This window comes from Halichoerus grypus, chromosome 2 (assembly GCF_964656455.1).
Source record: "Halichoerus grypus chromosome 2, mHalGry1.hap1.1, whole genome shotgun sequence".
Taxonomy (NCBI): Eukaryota; Metazoa; Chordata; class Mammalia; order Carnivora; family Phocidae; genus Halichoerus; species Halichoerus grypus.
Window position 1 is genome coordinate 129,779,606 of NC_135713.1, and position 18,980 is coordinate 129,798,585.

Here is an 18,980-nt window from a genome sequence, read left to right on the forward strand (position 1 = left end):
ATTTGGGGCAGGTGCAGAATTGTAAAATGAAGTATAAGGCAGAGTTGGGGGAACACGACAGAGTTTCTATGGTATGTAACAGAGAGGAAATTAAAAGTATTTTGGGCAGAGGAATCATATGATCAGAGCTTTGGTTTCCAAATGCGAACTCAGGAGCAGTGTGTACAATATATGCTGAAAAGGTCAGAGACAAGATACAGGGTACTTAGCAAAGTGCTGGAACCAGAACTAGAATGGTGACAGCACAGCGGAAATAAGACAGTGGGTGACAAATGGCATCCTGTGTTTCTGTTGTCTTCAAGCCTACAAAATGTATCTCACATATGAATGTGTAATTTGGGGGCACATCCCCTGATTTTGTTTTAAAAAGGTGCTTAACATTCCAATGCTCCAAGTTTTTAATACTTTCTAAAATGTCAACATAGGAAAAAATAGGTATCAGTAACACTAAGTACCCACAACTTAAACATGAAGACTAAATTAAAGAGAATGCGGTTTTATCCGTTTAACTAGAATTTTTAGCTTCAGTATAGAACAGGGCAACATGACTGACATTTTCTGGATTGTCTGTTTTATCCTATCAAATATATACTGTACTATACTGTAATAATGAAATAGAAATAGATACCGTAATAAGATAAATGCTCTTCAATTTAAATAGACTTACGCTCTCCGGTCATGGTCTATTCGATTTATTTTCCCACCAATGAATACTCTGATCTTACAGTCTTTCCACTTTTTCTTGGTAGTCAGAAGATAAGGTATCAATAAAGTCAAACCTAAATCATAAAAATATAAAAAATCATTTACTAGATGCTAATTTCTCAAGTAAGAACTTTTCATTCAATTTAATCTCTAAAAACATGTTTACTACAACTCAGTATCCAACACAATTTTTCTTTCCGTCCTTCCTTAATAATTCAGTCAAAAAGCCATGAGGTAGGCCTGAACAAAGAGGACAGCCCAACGGAGTCGGGCTATGTGAGGAAGGCGGTGAGGTGGGGAGAGTGGCCCGGCAGAGTTAGGAAAGCAGTCACATACAGGAGCAATGAGGAAATGAGAGAATTCATTGAACCTAACGGGAGCCAGGTTTCTCACTGAAATGAGAAATACAAGAAGGGAGAAGCTGGACTGAAGCCTGCAGTGTTGAACTGGAACTGGTTTTCAATTTATACCTACACGTACAAACTTATACATGTATGTTTCTGAGACCCGTCCACTGAGAGGACCTGGGGGCGCAGGGACACCCTAGCAGCAACAAGCCTATTTAATGCCATGATCATTGTTCCTAAATACTCTTCTCCACTAAAAGCAATCCGGGCTCCTTGGGTAGCCGGTGATTCAATGGCTGGTGCAGGCAAAGCGCAAAAGTGAGCCTAGAACATCTCATTATATCAGAAAATAAAAAACGACTGGGAAATGACAAATGACATACAAGTTAGCCTCCACAGGATCTCACTGGGCAAATATGGGAACAATGTGAACATCAAAACAAATCATGAGAATGACAAATCATCTCCTACTGAATATAATGGGAATCGATGAATCAGCAAGGATAAAAATAAGGAGAAGGCTCTTCCTTACAATAAAATGCCAACTAATAAATGAGGAAGAATTAACAGGATTGGAAAATCATCGTTTGAAAACCACAAACATACCACACCAACAGTAACAAGAGGCATAACTATCAATGGATGCTAAAGATGGTGGGTGCTAAAGGTTGCAGTAACAATGGTCTATTTAACATAACCCCAAAGTACCTCCCCATCCCCTAATATGTGTAACTACACAAGGGGAAACGGTCACTTTTCATTCTCAAGATCTAGTGAAAACCACCTTACTGAGTGGACAGTTAACTTCACCAGTGATGAGGCAAATCAACATCACGTGCCCCCTGATGAGATATAGACAGAAGAGCAAGGCATCACTTCTGTGAGATTTCTACCAAAATGACATAACTTGAACCAGTTATAATGAAAGATCAAATGGTACTTCAAATCTAGTGACATTCTAAAAATGGTCAGTCATATTAAAAAAAAAAAGTTAACGTCATGAGCACAAGGAATAACCAGTCAACCTCCAAAGTGAAGGACACTGAAGAGATAACAATTAAGCCTGACCTGACACCTGATTCTGAAATCAATCCTGTTGCTTTGGGGAATGTTGTCCAGGAGTAAAGCATACCTGCCATTTCTCAATACTATTCCCACAACTTCAGTATTATGTAAAATTGCTCAAAAGCGTATTAACAACCTTACCTCCATCATCAAAAAGCCACCAGACATCAATAGTATTCTTTCCTTGTTTTTTCTGAAACTGTGTACTAGCTTCAAGAAGCTTTTGGTCAGCTACATTTAAGGGCACAGCAGGGCCTTTGGATTCTAAAGGATTAAGCAGAAAAATAAGATGTAAGGGAGATAAATATTCAAGTCCCTTTTGCTGAATTCCTATAGTTTCCTAACTTTTGTGTACTTAAATGTTTATAATGCAGGTAGTTGTATATGGAGTCCATCATAAGCTTTCAGTTGTTTAAAATTTAAATGTACTTTAAAAAAATGGTTACAGATAAATATATCTTTACAAGAGCTACACTCATCCAAATTATCTTGCATAATTTCTAATACTTTGAAGCATTGTGAATGAAAGAGAATCATAAATACCAATCAAGAAAATTGTAACTGACTGCTAGATTTTAATTATTGAGAAGCCATTTTAGGCTAACTGGACAAATTAAGTTTATGCCTATTCCATGAACATATTTCTTTTGTAATGTGGTTCCTCAATAATATAAAGATCAAAGAAATTTCTTACACATAATGTTGTTATTAATAATATAAAAGACAGAAGGAAGTGGAAGACAAATGAATACAATCTAATGATTATCACAGTGAAACCTCCCAGGCTGAAGAAGGACACCCTCATCTTGACCTAACTTGTCCCCTCAGTATGCGATGCCCAAAGAAAAAGCCATATAATGACACATCTTTCTTTGAAGCACAGAAAGATGGTAGGAACTCCTTGGAAGGCCACCATCTGCTGCAGGTCTCAAGAACAAAATACCAAGGGAGTTCCCGTTTATGTTCCCAGGAATTAAAAAATTAAAAAAAAAAATCAGCACTGACTCTATGAGCAAGCAAATGACTATTATGAGACTCCTACACTAAATTTTTAAAAGCAGGAATCCACAGGAGGAAACCTGATCACTTCTGCAGGATGTGTCATTCACTTCTCATGCTGCCATGATGCACGCAAACATAATGAATGATTTTGCATGATGACATAATATGGCTGCCAAACCACACTGCTCCGTAACTCTCACCTCTATCTCCTTCTCATAAAAGTCATGCACGGGGACATGACTGTGTATCTCCCAAACGCAGCAGGGCTGTGAGAAATATTGTAATTTTTGAAATGAAAAATATATTAGTATCAAAATTAAGGGCTTGGCTGGGAACAACTGATGGTAAAGAATGCGAGTGACACTGGCAAAGACCCATTTCAGTGTCTCTGCTTATCATCTGAACCATGCAGTTTAAATTAAAAAAAAGTAATATTGACATTCAGGGTTGGAGTATTTCAGAAATGCTATAATGATTTAAAATAATTTGTCTTTGATATAATACCTTTCCCTGGGATGATTTAATTTTTTTAGGTAAACTAAAGATGATTTTTTTTCTAATCTGCATTCAATAAATAACTGTAACATCACCTCGCCATGGAAATAAAAACTCAGGTAAAAAAAATAAAATAGCAGAGTTGGAGTTAAAGAGTTAACAGTATGAAAAAGGGGATTAAAATAAAATGATGAAAAATGCCTGCCTTTTTTCAACAGTGGTTGAGTTGGAGTCTTGCCATCCTCTTCCTCATCTAGATTATGTTTAAAAAACACAAAATATAAGTTAATTGCTTTTATATTAATTAAATAATGAAAATGTAAATAGAGCACATTTATAAACAAAACACAGTATGAAGAGACAGTCTGTGAAAAATAATCAAGACTGGAGATAGATATTTTCTACACTGAGTGTTGAGGATTTTTAAAAGCAAACGTATTTTTAGACCCTCTCCAAGAGGGCCACTGATTAACACTCACCCCTAAATTTTATTCCTATAAAACTGATAAAAACTGCAGCAGGATTTTTAAACTTTTAAACTTTCATACTTGAAATCAGTTGAAGAGATTCTGACCTATGGCTTATAGAATAGAAATAGGACATTAAAAACTGACATTGCAGATAATACATAAATTTTAATCAGTGCCACTGCATCGCGGTGCAAATGACTGAAAAGTAATTTTAGAAACATATAATGGATATCTGGTATTTTTAAAAATTATTCACTTGAAATAATAAGGAATTTGATCAGAGACAGTCTTTTGGTTCATATAAAATACCAGGTTATATAGGCCTAAATAGATTTATATATATATGTGTGTGTGTGTGTGTGTGTATAAAATACAAGCATATATGTGTTTATGCATGTACATATATGTGTATGCATGTACATATATGTGTATGCATGTACTGGACCATCTGTATTTCAGTATCTGCAAGTATTTTCTTGGAGTTAACAGTCTTCCTAATCTCCGTTTTTTTCTTCATATAAGTTTCTTCTAGTTGTGTGAGGCATATAGAACTCCCGACCTGGACAGGAAAGAGTTCACTGCTCTTGAGTCAGTGGCTCTCAGGATTCCAGTATTATTGCCTTTAACTCTTTTTCTGACTGTGTGAGCTTGAGCTAGTTAACTCCTCACCTTCCTTGTTAGGAAGAAGGATGAAGGATACCTACCTCTTCAGATCATTATGCTGCAAGCATGAAAGCACCCATCTCGGTGCCCAGCACAAAGTAAGCATTCTGTGTGCCCCAATAACCGAGACAGACATACCGAACAGCTAGGCTTATATAATAATTACACAGGAATGTTTATAATATTCTGAAGACTTTTCAAATTATATAAACTTTTCTATGGTTTCTATGCTAATTTTGAAAGTAACTGGCTAGAGAGAAAATAAACACAAAATAAAATGAATGCTATTTTTGAACACTAATTTCTTATGCCTGTGATGGAACAAGAAACATTTCAATGATCACATTTGATTTTTATAGGATTAAATATTATTGTTCTTATAAAGTAGGTATTTGATACTATCTGTCTTTGATGATAATAAAAACATATGGGCACACTGTGTATTCATTTCAAAGAGCTCAAAAAATGTCAAGGAAATCCTGACACTTAAAAATGACTTACACCAAGGTATTTAAAAGTATTAAAGGTATTTACATTTTTATAATAAAAAGGCAAGTAGTTTCCCACTCTGTAAAAACAACGACTCCACAAGACTGTGACATGCAGTCATGGGCTAACGTATGGATAATGCCCACTGCAATGTGGGAGGCACAGAGTAGATGCCTGATGATTACTAACTACTTCTTCCTTTCCCATCCTACTTTTACCTATCAATTCCTAACAGATTCTGTAAAGAAAGGATCTGTTTTAGGAAAAAGAAAATGGCAGTGAAAATAAAAAGTAGGAGGAAATGAAAGCATGTATACCATAAACTAAAAATAAATGCAGGAATGTAAGAACAGTTATCAAATCTTTTATAGAGTTTTGAGATGAAACAGGAAAAAAAAATGATAATCGATACAGCAAAGAACTTAAAGGGGAAATGGGTATCAACTAAAGCCTCAACTACCACTACTCTAAGCATACAAGGTAAGAAAGGAAAGCAATAAAAAGCAACAGCAACGCTTCTGCATAATCTGGAAAAGATCAATTTCAAAGAGACAGGATTTGTCCAAGGTAATCAATTTCAGAAAAAGGATGGTAATTCTTTGACAGGAATCAAACAAGTATGATACGGTTTGATGATTTACAGTGCAGATTTTTCCTGTTGCGTGCCGGCTGGGGCTAGGACAGATGGAGATACTGGGCTGATCAGAGGTAGGAGAGTGAGGGTGGGAGAGTAAGATTTGGAAGTCATCCCTCTTTCCGTCTCATAAACATGACATAGGTAGATGGATGAAATTATCTGAAAACCTCATGAAATTTAGAAACCCGTGTGTGGCTTAAAACCAGGGGCAATATGTCTGCAATTACAGCCTAACAGTTCAGTAACCAAATGCCAATAGCTCATTCCTTCAAGAGACTAGAATGTGGAATAAAATTGCATTTGATTTTTTATTACATGGTTTTACCTCAACAACTCCAGGTGCAGTAGATGTAAAAAATATTCTGAATTTCTTAGCACATAAATAAAATCCCCGGTATTTAAATATCTTGATTTATAGAAAAATTAGGTAGATTATTTTTATCAATTTAATTCCTTTCAGGGTTATCTTATGCTCTACTACATTACTCTCAAATTACCACATTTCCTTCCAAGTTCAGATTTAACCTATGCTTCAAGCAAAATTGTTCAAAGAATAAATAAAACATACAAGAACATATGAGAGTGTAATTAATTGGCATGTTTTCTGTTCTACAATCTACTTTAATACCTGAAAAATAGCTAGTCATTTTACAGCCATCCATTTTACCTTATCAACTAGAAATGAGCAGTACTAATTAGAGAAGGGGCTACTTACTAAGACATGTTATATAATAAAACTCATTTCTCCCAAAATTAAACATTACCATGAATAACATCTCTTGTCTGAATAAAAATTACCTTTGTGTGTAACAGCTTTCTCATCAGATGGTTTTGAAGTATCTAAATCCGATTTTTTACTATACTCCATACTTAGTACCACATCCTTGACACCAGGAGATTTCTCTTGTGATGACAATAATTCTTCTATGGACATGAAAAGTAATCAAGATGTTATCTAAATCTTGTTTTAACCATTAATGAAAACAACATGGTATAATATTAATTAAATGACAATTCACAACAAAGTTTATTATGAAATAGTAAGTTTACAAAAAATGATTTCTTATGTGAATATATGTGATCATCTGTTTTGAAAGGACTATTCACTCAAATATCTTGAGGCATAGCTAAGCATCAGACATTTGAATCAGGTGCTGGGGAATTTGTAATGAGTGAGATTCAAGGAACTTATGAAGGTGGTAGACAAAAGAATGATGTATGAAATGTGAATGAACTCTACTCTCAAAGTCATTTACACATGTAAGAGCTGTAAAATGTGAGAAATGTTCACATACATGTAAGGTGACAAACAACACTGAAAAATTACACTCCAGACTAGAGAGCTGAAGCCAGAGGATTAAGCTCATGGTAAAAGCACCATTTCTTCATTTTTATTTTATTTTTATTTTTTTAAAATATTTTATTTATTTTTCTGACTGAGAGAGAGAGAGCACACAAGTAGGGGGAGTTGCAGAGGGAGTGGGAGAAGCAGGCTCCCTGCTGAGCGGGGAGCCCGATGCGGGGCTCAATCCCAGAACCCTGTGATCACAACCCGAGCCAAAGGCAGATACTTAACCGACTGAGCCACCCAGGCGCCCCCATTTCTTCATTTTTAAAGTACTTTTCCCATTTTCTATCTTTTGGGAAGGAGTTAGTAAACAGTTAACTGCCACCATGAAAACATGCATCGCAAAGACAAACACATATGAAAACGGACCATCCACACATAATCCTCATTGCTGATTTGTGTGTATCATGAGAAAGATCAAAAGAAACAACATTACAAGAAGTACCAACACTATGCTAAGAACTTCACAAGCTGTGTCTTTACAACAACCCTTATGAAGTCAGTATAATTTGTTTGTTTTTTTTTTAAGTTTTATTTAAGTAATCTCTACACCCAATGTAGGGCTCGAACTCATGACCACAAGATCAAGAGTTGCACGCTCTTCTGAGTGAGCCAGCCAGGTGACCATGATCATGTCTGAAGAGATGAGGAAACAGAGGCTTGGAAGTCGACAGATACGCCCAGGCTGAACGACTACTGTACTAAGAGAAAAAGGTGGGATTTTCAAAGGAGATCTTATACTCCAAAGCCTCTGCTCTTAATCCTGTGCTGAACCAAATTCCTGTCTCCAAATCCTGATGATGAATAATAAGACCTCCAAAACAACTGTCATAATGATTTTAAACACATGAAAATACTTTCTTAAAGTTCCGGTCACATTCAAATCTCAGTAAATTACAGAACTATATATATAATTTATTAGTCAAACTGTGATACTTTTGAGAGTGAAAGGGAACACTACTAATTATGCAGTCTTAAGAGGTACCCTAAACCTCAGTCACTGGTAGTGCAAGAGAGAACTGAAACAGTGTTTTGCAAGGCCTACTCCAGAGGAAGAAAATGCATTTTCAGCAAGCCATACTTTTGTGTTACATGGATAAAGACTTCAAAGCGTTCCTTTCAAAACTGCACAATACCCTTAAAATGGTGGGAGGAGGGGGAGGATTACAACTGTTTAAATACATAAACAGATGACAAAAGTTCATGATGTGCCTCTCAGCTATTTAGGCTTAGCTATTTTTGATGATTTAGTTAATTAATTGATAAGGGTAAAATATTAGGTATGCAATTTTCTTCAGCTTATAATATTTGTTAAACTACTAGAAAATCATTAGAGGGTATGGAATTTTCCACAGTTTTTATTAAGGTGGGCAAAAGTAAACAGTACACCTTAATTAGATTTTAAGCTTCATCTAAAAACATTTTTTTTAAAATGCTTTAAAAATTACATAGTGGGAGAAGAGATTAGTGTCAGGGATTAATGATGGGGGAAAGACAAAGCCTCTGGGGGCTTAAAGGGGTAGCACAAGGGCGATCTTTGTGGTGATCGAACAGTTCTGTATCTTAAATGTGGTGGTTACATGAATCAACCACATGTGTTACATGGCAGAGAACTATACACATGTTCATGCACACATGCACACACAAGTGTAAGTAAAACTACTGAAATCTGAATAAGGTAGGTAAATTGTCCCAATGTCAATTTCCTGACATATAACGATAGATATGCAAGATGCTACCATTGGGAGAAATGGATGAAGGGTACATAGGACCTGTCTACTATTTCTAACATCTTATGAATCTATAATTATTTCAAAATGAAAAAGTAAAAAAAATGATTCATAATTCATAAGGTCTTCTCTCTAGACAGAGTAAATGCTATCACCTAGTTTTTGGTTTTTTTTTTTAAAGATTTATTTATTTATTTGAGAGAGCGAGAATGAGAGAGAGAGAGTACATGAGGGGGGAGGGTCAGAGGGAGAAGCAGGCTCCCCGCCGAGCAGGGAGCCCAATGCGGGACTCGATCCCGGGACTTGACCCCGGGACTCCGGGATCATGACTTGAGCCGAAGGCAGTCGCTTAACCAACTGAGCCACCCAGGTGCCCCAAGTTTAGTTTTTCATTATTAGTACAACTCTGTGTAAAAAAGCATGACCTTCGTGAACATGAAAATGTCTGATGATTTAGCAGTCATTAACATTTTATTTATCATGTGTTTTTACAAATTTGGCCAATCTAAAACCAAAACTAATGCTTGTTTCTCTTAAGCTTTAGATGACTTAGACTGAATTTTATTCTCTCCATTAGTAATCACCAGCCATCATCCAGGTTGGTACAAACTGGTGGAGCCAAATAGATCTGATCTTCATGTGCCACACAGTAAGGACATGACTGAACTGACGGTGAATGTTAAAGTTACTGAAGAATATGTGAGAATGACATATAATTTTCTAATAAAGTCACTTCTATTTTTAAAGTAAAAAACTTATGCAAGCAAGATTTACCTTGTCCTTGAAGATGAGATATATCCAGACCCTCTTTTAGGCGGATAACCACTACTCCATATTGTATGTCAAAGGCGTCACTATAAGAGGGGGAAAAAAGTAAAAAAAAAAAAAAAAAAAAAAAAAAAATCACAAAAATTTTTGTGTCTTCCTCTATAAAATGAAGGCATAAGAGATGATTTCTCTTTCAGCTTTACATGTCTGATTCTTAAAATATGCTTTTAAAAATACAGTGAGGCCTATATGATGTCAGTTTCAAATCCTGTATCATTCCCTTACCTTTTTTCTGTAATACTCTTAAAAACCTCCTAAATGTAGATCTTTATAGTATTGATACTCTACCTACACCAGCCATTTAAAAACAGTGCCTGTACTAATATCACATCCTATCAGAAACAAACTAAAATTATAGAAAAATAATGTCAGTTTCCCACCATACTTAGTTAGGCTTGTACCCTTAAAGTCAAGATAAATACATGAAGACAAAGAAAAGACATTCTACTGAGAATGCGAACAGGTTGAACAGTATAAAGGGATCACTTCTGAAAGGAGTCAGTGTATTTTTTTTTTATTCTTGAGCCAGTGTATTTTAAAGCAATTCTTACATTTTTACAGAAACGGTTTAATAAGTAGTCCAAAGATTTTATACGCATTTGCAGGCATTATTCATATATCCTTTCAAGTTTTTTAAACATACATGGGACATCCTATAACACACACAAAATACATTAAAACCTCAAAGACAACTCTAAAACCACACTTCAATGCTGGAAACTTTGTTGAGACCATGAATCATGTAGATCCAAGATCTTCTCAAATCTACTGCAAGAATTACAAATTCCTAAACTTCAGGTTGTTCCCCAGAGTGTAACAGGCTTAACTTTTATCTTTCATTATTATTTTTACTTGTTCTAGCCACGAATATTCATTATATACAAAAAAGTGATACATAATCTATAGTTATATATAACAAAAAGAAAAGGCTAAAAGCTGAAAAAAAATCAAATTTTGGTTCCTATTGACACACAGAAAAACGTATCATTGTAACAGGTCTTTTATTGGTGTTTTGTCTTTTTTAAATCATGGGGAGACAATTTTGGCCTCATTCCTATAATGGATTAACTAAGGTCTAAAGAGGTTCATTGGAAAAAGAAATTAATGGACATATTAACCTACCTCAGCTGTATATTGAAAGACCTAACACTAGTGAGGAATAACTACAAGTATTTAAAAAACAGTTAATAAATCACAAGTGAATTAAAATCGATTTGATTCAAGAAAAGCCAGGGAATATAGACTCCTGAGTTTACTTTGGATTAAAATTGGTAAATGTTTTTGCTATCAACTATAGGGATTTCTATAAGCTATTTAATTTCTCTAAGCTATAAAAACTGATTTGGAGTTTCAGACCTTCCATGCTATCAGTAGGCACAGTAAATAAAGTAAACCTCAATTGTTCAAAATATTTATAATCACAACCAAAACTAAAGTGTTACAAGATAAAAGAAAAAGCAGTATCATTGTTTTAAAACTGCCATCAATCTCCACGGCCCTGGAAACCCGAGAGCATTATTTTACCTATCGTTTAATTGCTGCCTGCTGTGTAATACTGAGAGTAACGCTTGACTCTCAAACATGCACCTCAGTTCCTACAAGGTCAGAGTCAGAAAGACTTCCAGTGTTTCCCTATGAGCAACTACAACTAATAGTGTAAAAATTATTTGCAAAAATGTCACTTTTTCTATTTTCTATGGTAATTATTCCATCTCACTGGTCTTTCATCTTGAGAAAGAAAAAGCACAGCCCATGGAGGATGGCCCACATGATTTAATCTTTTTTACACTGTCCTTCCTTTCCAAATCCCCATATATACAAAGTACACAGGTCAGATTAGAAAAGCAGGATGAAATCATGCTTACAAAAAAGTAATAACCCCAAAGCCAAAGAGCAGTTGCGGCACCTGAAGAACCAGCAGAGCCTTAATTTTACTAAAAGCATTTAAGAATTACTTGGGAAAACTTATTCATTGTATACTTCACTAATCAATATAAAGAGATGTTTTAAAAAGGAAAGTATGACATCTGGTTACTCCTTCAAAGTTATGTCAAGGTAGCTATGAAAACAAAACTATCCTATGTGATACAGGTAAGTAATTATGGTTCCAACAAGAGTTCCAGTAAGGGAAATAACTCTTGTGAGTTAAGGGTAATCAGGTCAAACTTCAGAGAAATAAGATTTGAATCTGGTCATAAGAGCTACTTTGCCAAACACAAATTTTTTTTTTTTTTTTTTAAAGGACAACTGTTTGTACATAAAGGAATACTTTGTAAGAACGAATGAACAGTTCTGTTTTACCAGCAGTTGTAATAAGAAAAAACTATTCTTCAATCAAGAATGGTGATGTGGGGCACCTGGCTAGCTCAGTGGGTACAGCATGTGACTCTTGATCTCCGGGCTGTAGGTTCGAGCCCCACGTTGGGTGGAGAGAGAACTTAAAAAAAGAATGGTGGTATGATGGACTCTTAGCTATTGAGAATAGAGGGTTACCAGAGGGGAGTCACGAGGGGGATGGGAGAAAGAGGTGATGGGGATGAAGGAGTACCTTATCACGATGAGCATGAGTGATGTAGAGAATTGTTGAATTACTATATGGTACACCTGAAACTAATATAACACTGTATGTTAACTATATTGGAATTAAAATAAAAAACTTAAGCATTTGTGGATTAAACAGATACATTCATAAAAAATCAACTGTAACATAAACAGACTAAAATCAGAAAGAGAAATAAAAAGACAAAGTAACAAAAAAATAAAAAGAATGCATTAGACAATCCATACAAAGGCAGCTGAAGTCATGTAAAACAAAACTATGCTCTCTGATAAATAGCATTCATTTGAAATACCGCTAAGAAGTGAATAGCAGACTCAGAACTTACACTCAAGAGGGTAGAAAAGCAAAGCATGTAAGCACACTAAAAAAAAGAAATGCAGATGAGCTAATGCATACATCAAACAATTAACTGCAAAATCAGTTTCCAAGTTTCCAAACCGAAACTTCTGAGGGTAGTATCAGTGATGATATGCTTTTCTCAGCTCCAGATATTATAATGATGTAACAGAAGGCAACAGGTCTGACAACACTGGGGAAATCCACTCAGCAATAGCTATAAGGATACGAGAAAGCTTCCTAACTTAAATGGGACCAGAGTATGTACGTGTGTGTTCATTTGTATATGTGTGTGGAATGTTTGAATGTATGAAGAGACACAGAAAGATCAATCAAAAATTTTTGTTAATAGCTCATCAATTGAAAACCAGATAACCCCATCTGATTCTTTTTCATTCTTATGCTTCTACTAGAAGAGACTAATATGAGAAACAGCCTTTACAAACAAGTGAAGGCTTCAAAAAACCAGTTCAAGTTTTTATTTTCTGAGCCAAGTTACTGTGTTAAAAGGATACTTACTGAAATATGTTTATGTACATATCCACATCCCTCATATCTGCTTGCAACCAATCTTTCTTAAATCCGAGGACGAGTGTGTTTGGCTTCATACGCCCAAGACCAGCAGCCTAAAATACAGGAAAAACACAACTTTAAAGATATATTATCCAGCAAAATATTTTTTAAAGGATCAAATCCTCCAAATGGACAGGCTATAAACATTTTTAAACTGTACACCCTTAATAAACTATATAGATTACATTGATCACATATTACTTATGATTAACCATATACAAAAACTAAAGATAAATGCTTTAAAAATTCTAAATGGACATTTTCATACTCGTATGATTTGCCAAAATTTCTATATTTTTAGTAAGAAAAAGATAATAGAATATATCTAATCTTTCATAAAAATCATAATGATACAGTGGTATTCTTAGGTAGCTATTTCGATAGCCATTAACACCCAGAAGCAAAAGTCCCAATAGAAGACAAGCATTACTGGCTGCAGTTCTGAATCACATCAACACTAAATTTTGACTTCTACCAATCATGCCCAACTTTCTCCTGAGAAGTAGCTAATTTTCTTCCTCAACTCTTCCATCAAAATATTTTTTGTGCAACTTCATCAAGAGTTGCAATTCAATATGCTTAACATATCCCCTAACCCCATGAATCTCTTCTTTTGTAAGATGGTAAAACACACTGATTTTTGAACTCCAGTATCTATTTGCAAAGCCCTCTCAGAGCCCCAAACAAAAATTCTCTAACCATAAAAGAAGTAATTACCTATTTCTTGCCTCCCTCCAGGTCCTGGTAACATCTTATATACTTCTGTCACTTGAATTTGCTTATCCTCAATGTTTCATGTAAGTGCAATCATACAGTGTTTGTCCCTTGTGACTGGTTTATTTAGCACCATGTCTTCCAGGTTCATCCACGTTACAGTATCTATCAGAACTACATTCTTTTCTGTGGCTGAATGATATGCCACTGTTTGTGAGTAGCACATTTTGTTTATCCATTCATCTGTTGATGGACGCTCACATTGTTTCCACCTTTTGGCTACTGTGAGAAATGCCATCAACACTGGCATACAAAAATAACAATCTCTTTGGTACCCTGCTCCAATTTCTTTGAGTGTATGTCAAGGAGTAGAATTGCTGGTCATATGCAGATTCCACACGGTGCTGAGGAACCACTGAACTGTTTCCCGCAGCAGCTACAGCATGCTATGAGCCCACCAGCAAGGCACACATTTCAATTTCTCCACATCCTTGGCAACACCTGTGATTTCTTGTTGGGGGAGGGGGGGGCAAGGAGGGGTGTTTTAAATTATAGATATCCTGGGAGTGTAATGTTATCTCATTATGATTTTGATATGCATTTCCCTAATGACTAAGGATACTGAGCATCTCTTCATGAGCTTATTAGCTATCTTTAGATCTTCCTTGGAGAAACGTTTATTCAAATCCTTAGCGGATTTTTAACTGGGTTGTCGGTCTTTTTCTTCCTGTTTTAGGAGTTCACATATTCTGGATATTAAACTTCATCAGATGTATGATTTACAAGTATTTTCTTCCATTCTGTGTCTTTCACTTTCTTGATAATGTCCTTTGATGCATGAAAATTTTTAATTTTGATGATGTCCAATTTATCTACTTTTTTCTTTTGTTGCTCATGCTTCTGGTGTCATATCTAAAAATACACTGCCAAATCCAAGGTCATGAAAAATTACCTCTACATTTTCTTCTAAGAGTTTTATGGTTTTAGCTCCTATATCGCTGATCTATTTTGAGTCAATTTTTGTGCATGAGGTGAGGTCACATTTACTTTTTTTTTAAGGAAACTCTACTTCCAATGTGGGGCTCAAACTCATGAACCAGAGATCAAAAGCCACATGTTCTACCAGCTGACTCAGCCAGGCACCCCACACTCAAGTTTTTAAACATGACATACTTAAATCATGTTTTGCAAAGATTAAATTAATTCCAGTATATATTAAGTGCTGACCATGGGTCAGACACTGTCCTAAGGACCTGGGATAATTAGAAATATTCTTAACCACATAAAACTTAAATTCATTCTCAAAACATTCGCTCCCTGCACAAGTTTCTTCCAAAAAATAAGACTCTTTTCCCACTCAATATTAAAAACCACCCACAGAGGGCGCCTGGGTGGCTCAGTCGTTAAGCGTCTGCCTTCGGCTCAGGTCATGATCCCAGGGTCCTGGGATCGAGTCCCACATCGGGCTCCCTGCTTGGCGGGAAGCCTGCTTCTCCCTCTCCCACTCCCCCTGCTTGTGTTCCTGCTCTCGCTATCTCTCTCTCTGTCAAATAAATAAATAAAATCTTTAAAAAAAATAAAAAAATAAAAATAAAAATAAAAAAAATAAAAACCACCCACAGATAAAAAAAAATAATCATGACTGTTTTTTACAACTATCTGTTAGGTACCAAGATAGCAACTAACCACACAGTTTTGTTTTTGTTTGTTTGTCTGGTAAAAGAAAAGCAAGAAACATCTTTAAGTTTTAGAGCTTTTTTTTTAAAGAACTAAGCCACAAGATAACCAGTAACTTTTTGATGGCACAAAATAATGTCATTACTATTCTTTTTATTTTCTTTTTCATCACAAACTTTTGTCACAATCTTATTATAATTAAAATGTTTTATTTTTATAAAATTAACAATAACATCCTGCGGCACTCTGTGCTTGTTTCAACTTCATTATTTCAATCACTTTCCCTTGAATGACTGAGCAAAAAATTTCAAATGTATCACTCATCCCTAAATCCTTTGTAAATTCTAATCAAAGTAGCTATTCAGTCAGAAGTAATGTTTTCAGTTTCCATAAAACATCATGTGTTTTAAAGAATAATTTATTCCTGAAAATATGTCTTCTCTGGAACAGATTTCTTTATTGGTTCATAAAAAATCAGTTTTTCATGGAATTCCATAAATGAAACCAATTAGGCAGAATGCAGTCCTTTGAAGCTCATCTCTAGTTTCAAACATTACTGTGTTATTTGTTTCTTTGACTCTTCGGCAATGTTTTCTGTGTACCTTCCACCAGAACTTGCTGAGGAGAAATGTCTTTAGTTTGTTATCATACTTTTCTGGACATTATCATAACCATTTTTTTTTTTTTTGAGGGAGGGATAGAGCACAGAGGGAGAAGCTGACTCCCAGCTGAGTAAGGAGCCCGATATAGGGCTCGATCCCAGGACCCTGAGATCATGACCTGAGCCGAAGGCAGACGCTTAACCGACTGAGCCACCCAGGCGCCCCTATTATTAACCATTCTTACTGCAGCAGAAAGAACCACTTACGTCCACAATGGTACATGGCTTTTATTTTTACATTTCACTATTAAGTAACAACATTTCCAAACATTATGGTTATCTATTTAAATGTAGTTAAGTACTGCTGTGAGATTTGTATTACTTTAAAAATCAGTGAAAAAGAAAACTTGTAAAGTTTGGCTCCATGTCCTGGATGGTTAAAATGTTCAGCTAAGGGGTGCCTGGGTGGCTCAGTCGTTAAGCGTCTGCCTTCGGCTCAGGTCATGATCCCAGGGTCCTGGGATCGAGCCCCACATCGGGCTCTCTGCTCAGCGGGGAGCCTGCTTCTCCCTCTCCTGCTCTGCCTGCTTGTGTTCCCTCTCTCACTGTCTCTCTCTGTCAAATAAATAAATAAAATCTTTAAAAAAAAAAAAAAAAAATGTTCAGCTAATAGTGATGGCTTTAAATTATCATTAGTAATTATTTCGTGGCTCAATACAGATTTAGGATGTGGCTGTAGAATCTGGACATAATTTATATTTCAAATATTCTTTTTTTTTTTTTTAAAGACTTATTTATTTGACACAGAGAGACTGTGAGAGAGGGAACACAAGCAGGGGGAGTGGGAGAGGGAGAAGCAGGCTCCCCACTGAGCAGGGAGCCCGATGCGGGGCTCGATCCCAGGACCCTGGGATCATGACCTGAGCCGAAGGCAGACGCTTAACGACTGAGCCACCCAGGCGCCCCTATTTCAAATATTCTTATTGGCAATGTGAAATTATTTTGGTCTACTTATTTTAGAATAATTTAAAAGAAATTACTGTTTACCTCAAAATGTGGCTGATGAAGGGGAAGGTGCCAGAAACACTCAGCATATATTACAGGGTACACCTCTAGGCTATTTTTGTCCCAGAAAAAGGTAGAGTTATGTCTTTAATAAGACTCTGAATGAGATCCACTTGATTCAAAGGGCATTCATGTTCTGTAATCTGATTTTTAAGTAAGAACAATAGGTTTTTGCTCTTTGAAATGAAGGTTTAAAATTGGATTGACAGTTTAGTGGCTCCTGCCATTAAAAACAGAAAAAAAAAAAAGAAAGAAAAAGAAAAAGAAATGAAAAATCCAAGTACATAACAGAGTCAGCAGCAGTGCTAATGTGTCACTGCCGAAGGGCTCCTTAATACGCAAGCTACTGGTAAGACTGCCTCTTGTTAAAAAAGTGAATCTCAAGTTTTAATGTGGAAGTTGGATACTTAAATGCTAATTTAAAGATAAATAAATGCTTATCATTAGTAACTAGATAAATGAGGGACACAGAAATGAAAAGTTAGAGAGGAAGGTATAGTAAAGCCTATGAAAACCATCTAAAAACAGCATCTCCAGGATTATAACATAAGTCACTGAAGAAACAAATCAACGTACAAAAAACTATTTTGACAAAGATTATAAACCTCTAACAAACATAGAGGCATTCGCCGTTTTATGTAACAGATTTCCAGAAGATACGAAGGAAAGAGAAATACTGCCAGTGACAATTTGCACCAAGATGTCAGTGATTAATTCTATTTGTAAGTTTATTTTACACAGATAGCTCTGCCACTAGAGTAAAGTCGACCTCTTGGGCATCTCTGTCAAGTGCTTGTACATGCCAGGCTTATAGGACAGTCTCAGAATACCACTGTTCGATGCATCCCACCTTTGCCCCCTACTGCTGAAAGACCCACTGGGTTGAGCATGTTAGCTGGAGGAGAGTGATGGGGATAAAGGACCCTAGCTCTCATCAGCAGTGTCATTTTAACTACAGAAACCCTTAAAGACAGAGGTCCTCGAAATGTAGGACCTGGACTGTATGAGGAGCACCTGTCAAGTTACAGAACGGCAAACTCTCAGGACTCATTGCAGACCTACTAAATCATTCCAAAGGTGGGGCCCAGCGGTCTGTTCTAACAAGTCCATCAGGTGCTTCTGATGCACGCTCAAGTTTAGGAATCACTGCTCTAAGGAAGTAATTTCCTTCATTTCCAACATAACATTTATTAAATACATAGTAAAGAAATGCTAATAGAAATGTTCCTATAAATTGTACAAAAGCAAGTAAGATTTACCCACTAGAAACAACCTTATGACCAGAGGTAGGATTTTACTTGAAAAAATAAAAATTTTGCATAGAAAAGTGAATAATCAATCACATACCCACTACCTAAAGAAAATAAACATGACAAACACACTTCAAACACCCTATGTTTCCTTCTCATGCCCCCTTTGTATTTTTACTATGTATTCCATTATTTAGGCATACATACGTATACATTTTTAATTTATATAGATTTAAATTTTACAGCATCTCCATATCGTTCCTATCTTTTAGCTTGCTATTCTCCTTAAGGCTTTTTGTTTTTGAGGTTTATCCCTGTTGCTATGTGGAATTCCACTGCATGATTATACCATGATCTTTAAAACTGTGACTGATGGTTGTTGAAGTTCCTTCCAGTTCTTTGTCACTACTACAAACAGTGCCGCT

The 18,980-nt window shown here is 35.8% G+C and overlaps 1 protein-coding gene across 3 annotated transcripts in view; it reads right to left on the bottom strand.

The window, feature by feature from the left end:
• The window catches only part of SLC12A2 (solute carrier family 12 member 2), a 104,627-nt gene that overhangs the window by 7,790 nt on the left and 77,857 nt on the right, over positions 1-18,980 (bottom strand). Inside the window, exons 18-23 of one of the 3 annotated variants that reach the window (XM_036072324.2) lie at positions 13,195-13,301; positions 9,726-9,805; positions 6,672-6,797; positions 3,820-3,867; positions 2,259-2,381; positions 668-779 (exon numbers count right to left, since the gene is read on the bottom strand). In XM_036072324.2, the coding sequence (XP_035928217.1) occupies positions 668-779; positions 2,259-2,381; positions 3,820-3,867; positions 6,672-6,797; positions 9,726-9,805; positions 13,195-13,301 (596 nt within the window). Of the gene's footprint in view, positions 1-667; positions 780-2,257; positions 2,382-3,319; positions 3,386-3,819; positions 3,868-6,671; positions 6,798-9,725; positions 9,806-13,194; positions 13,302-18,980 lie in introns of those variants that run through there. The other 2 variants (XM_078067555.1, XM_036072325.2) reach the window with 2 other exon arrangements.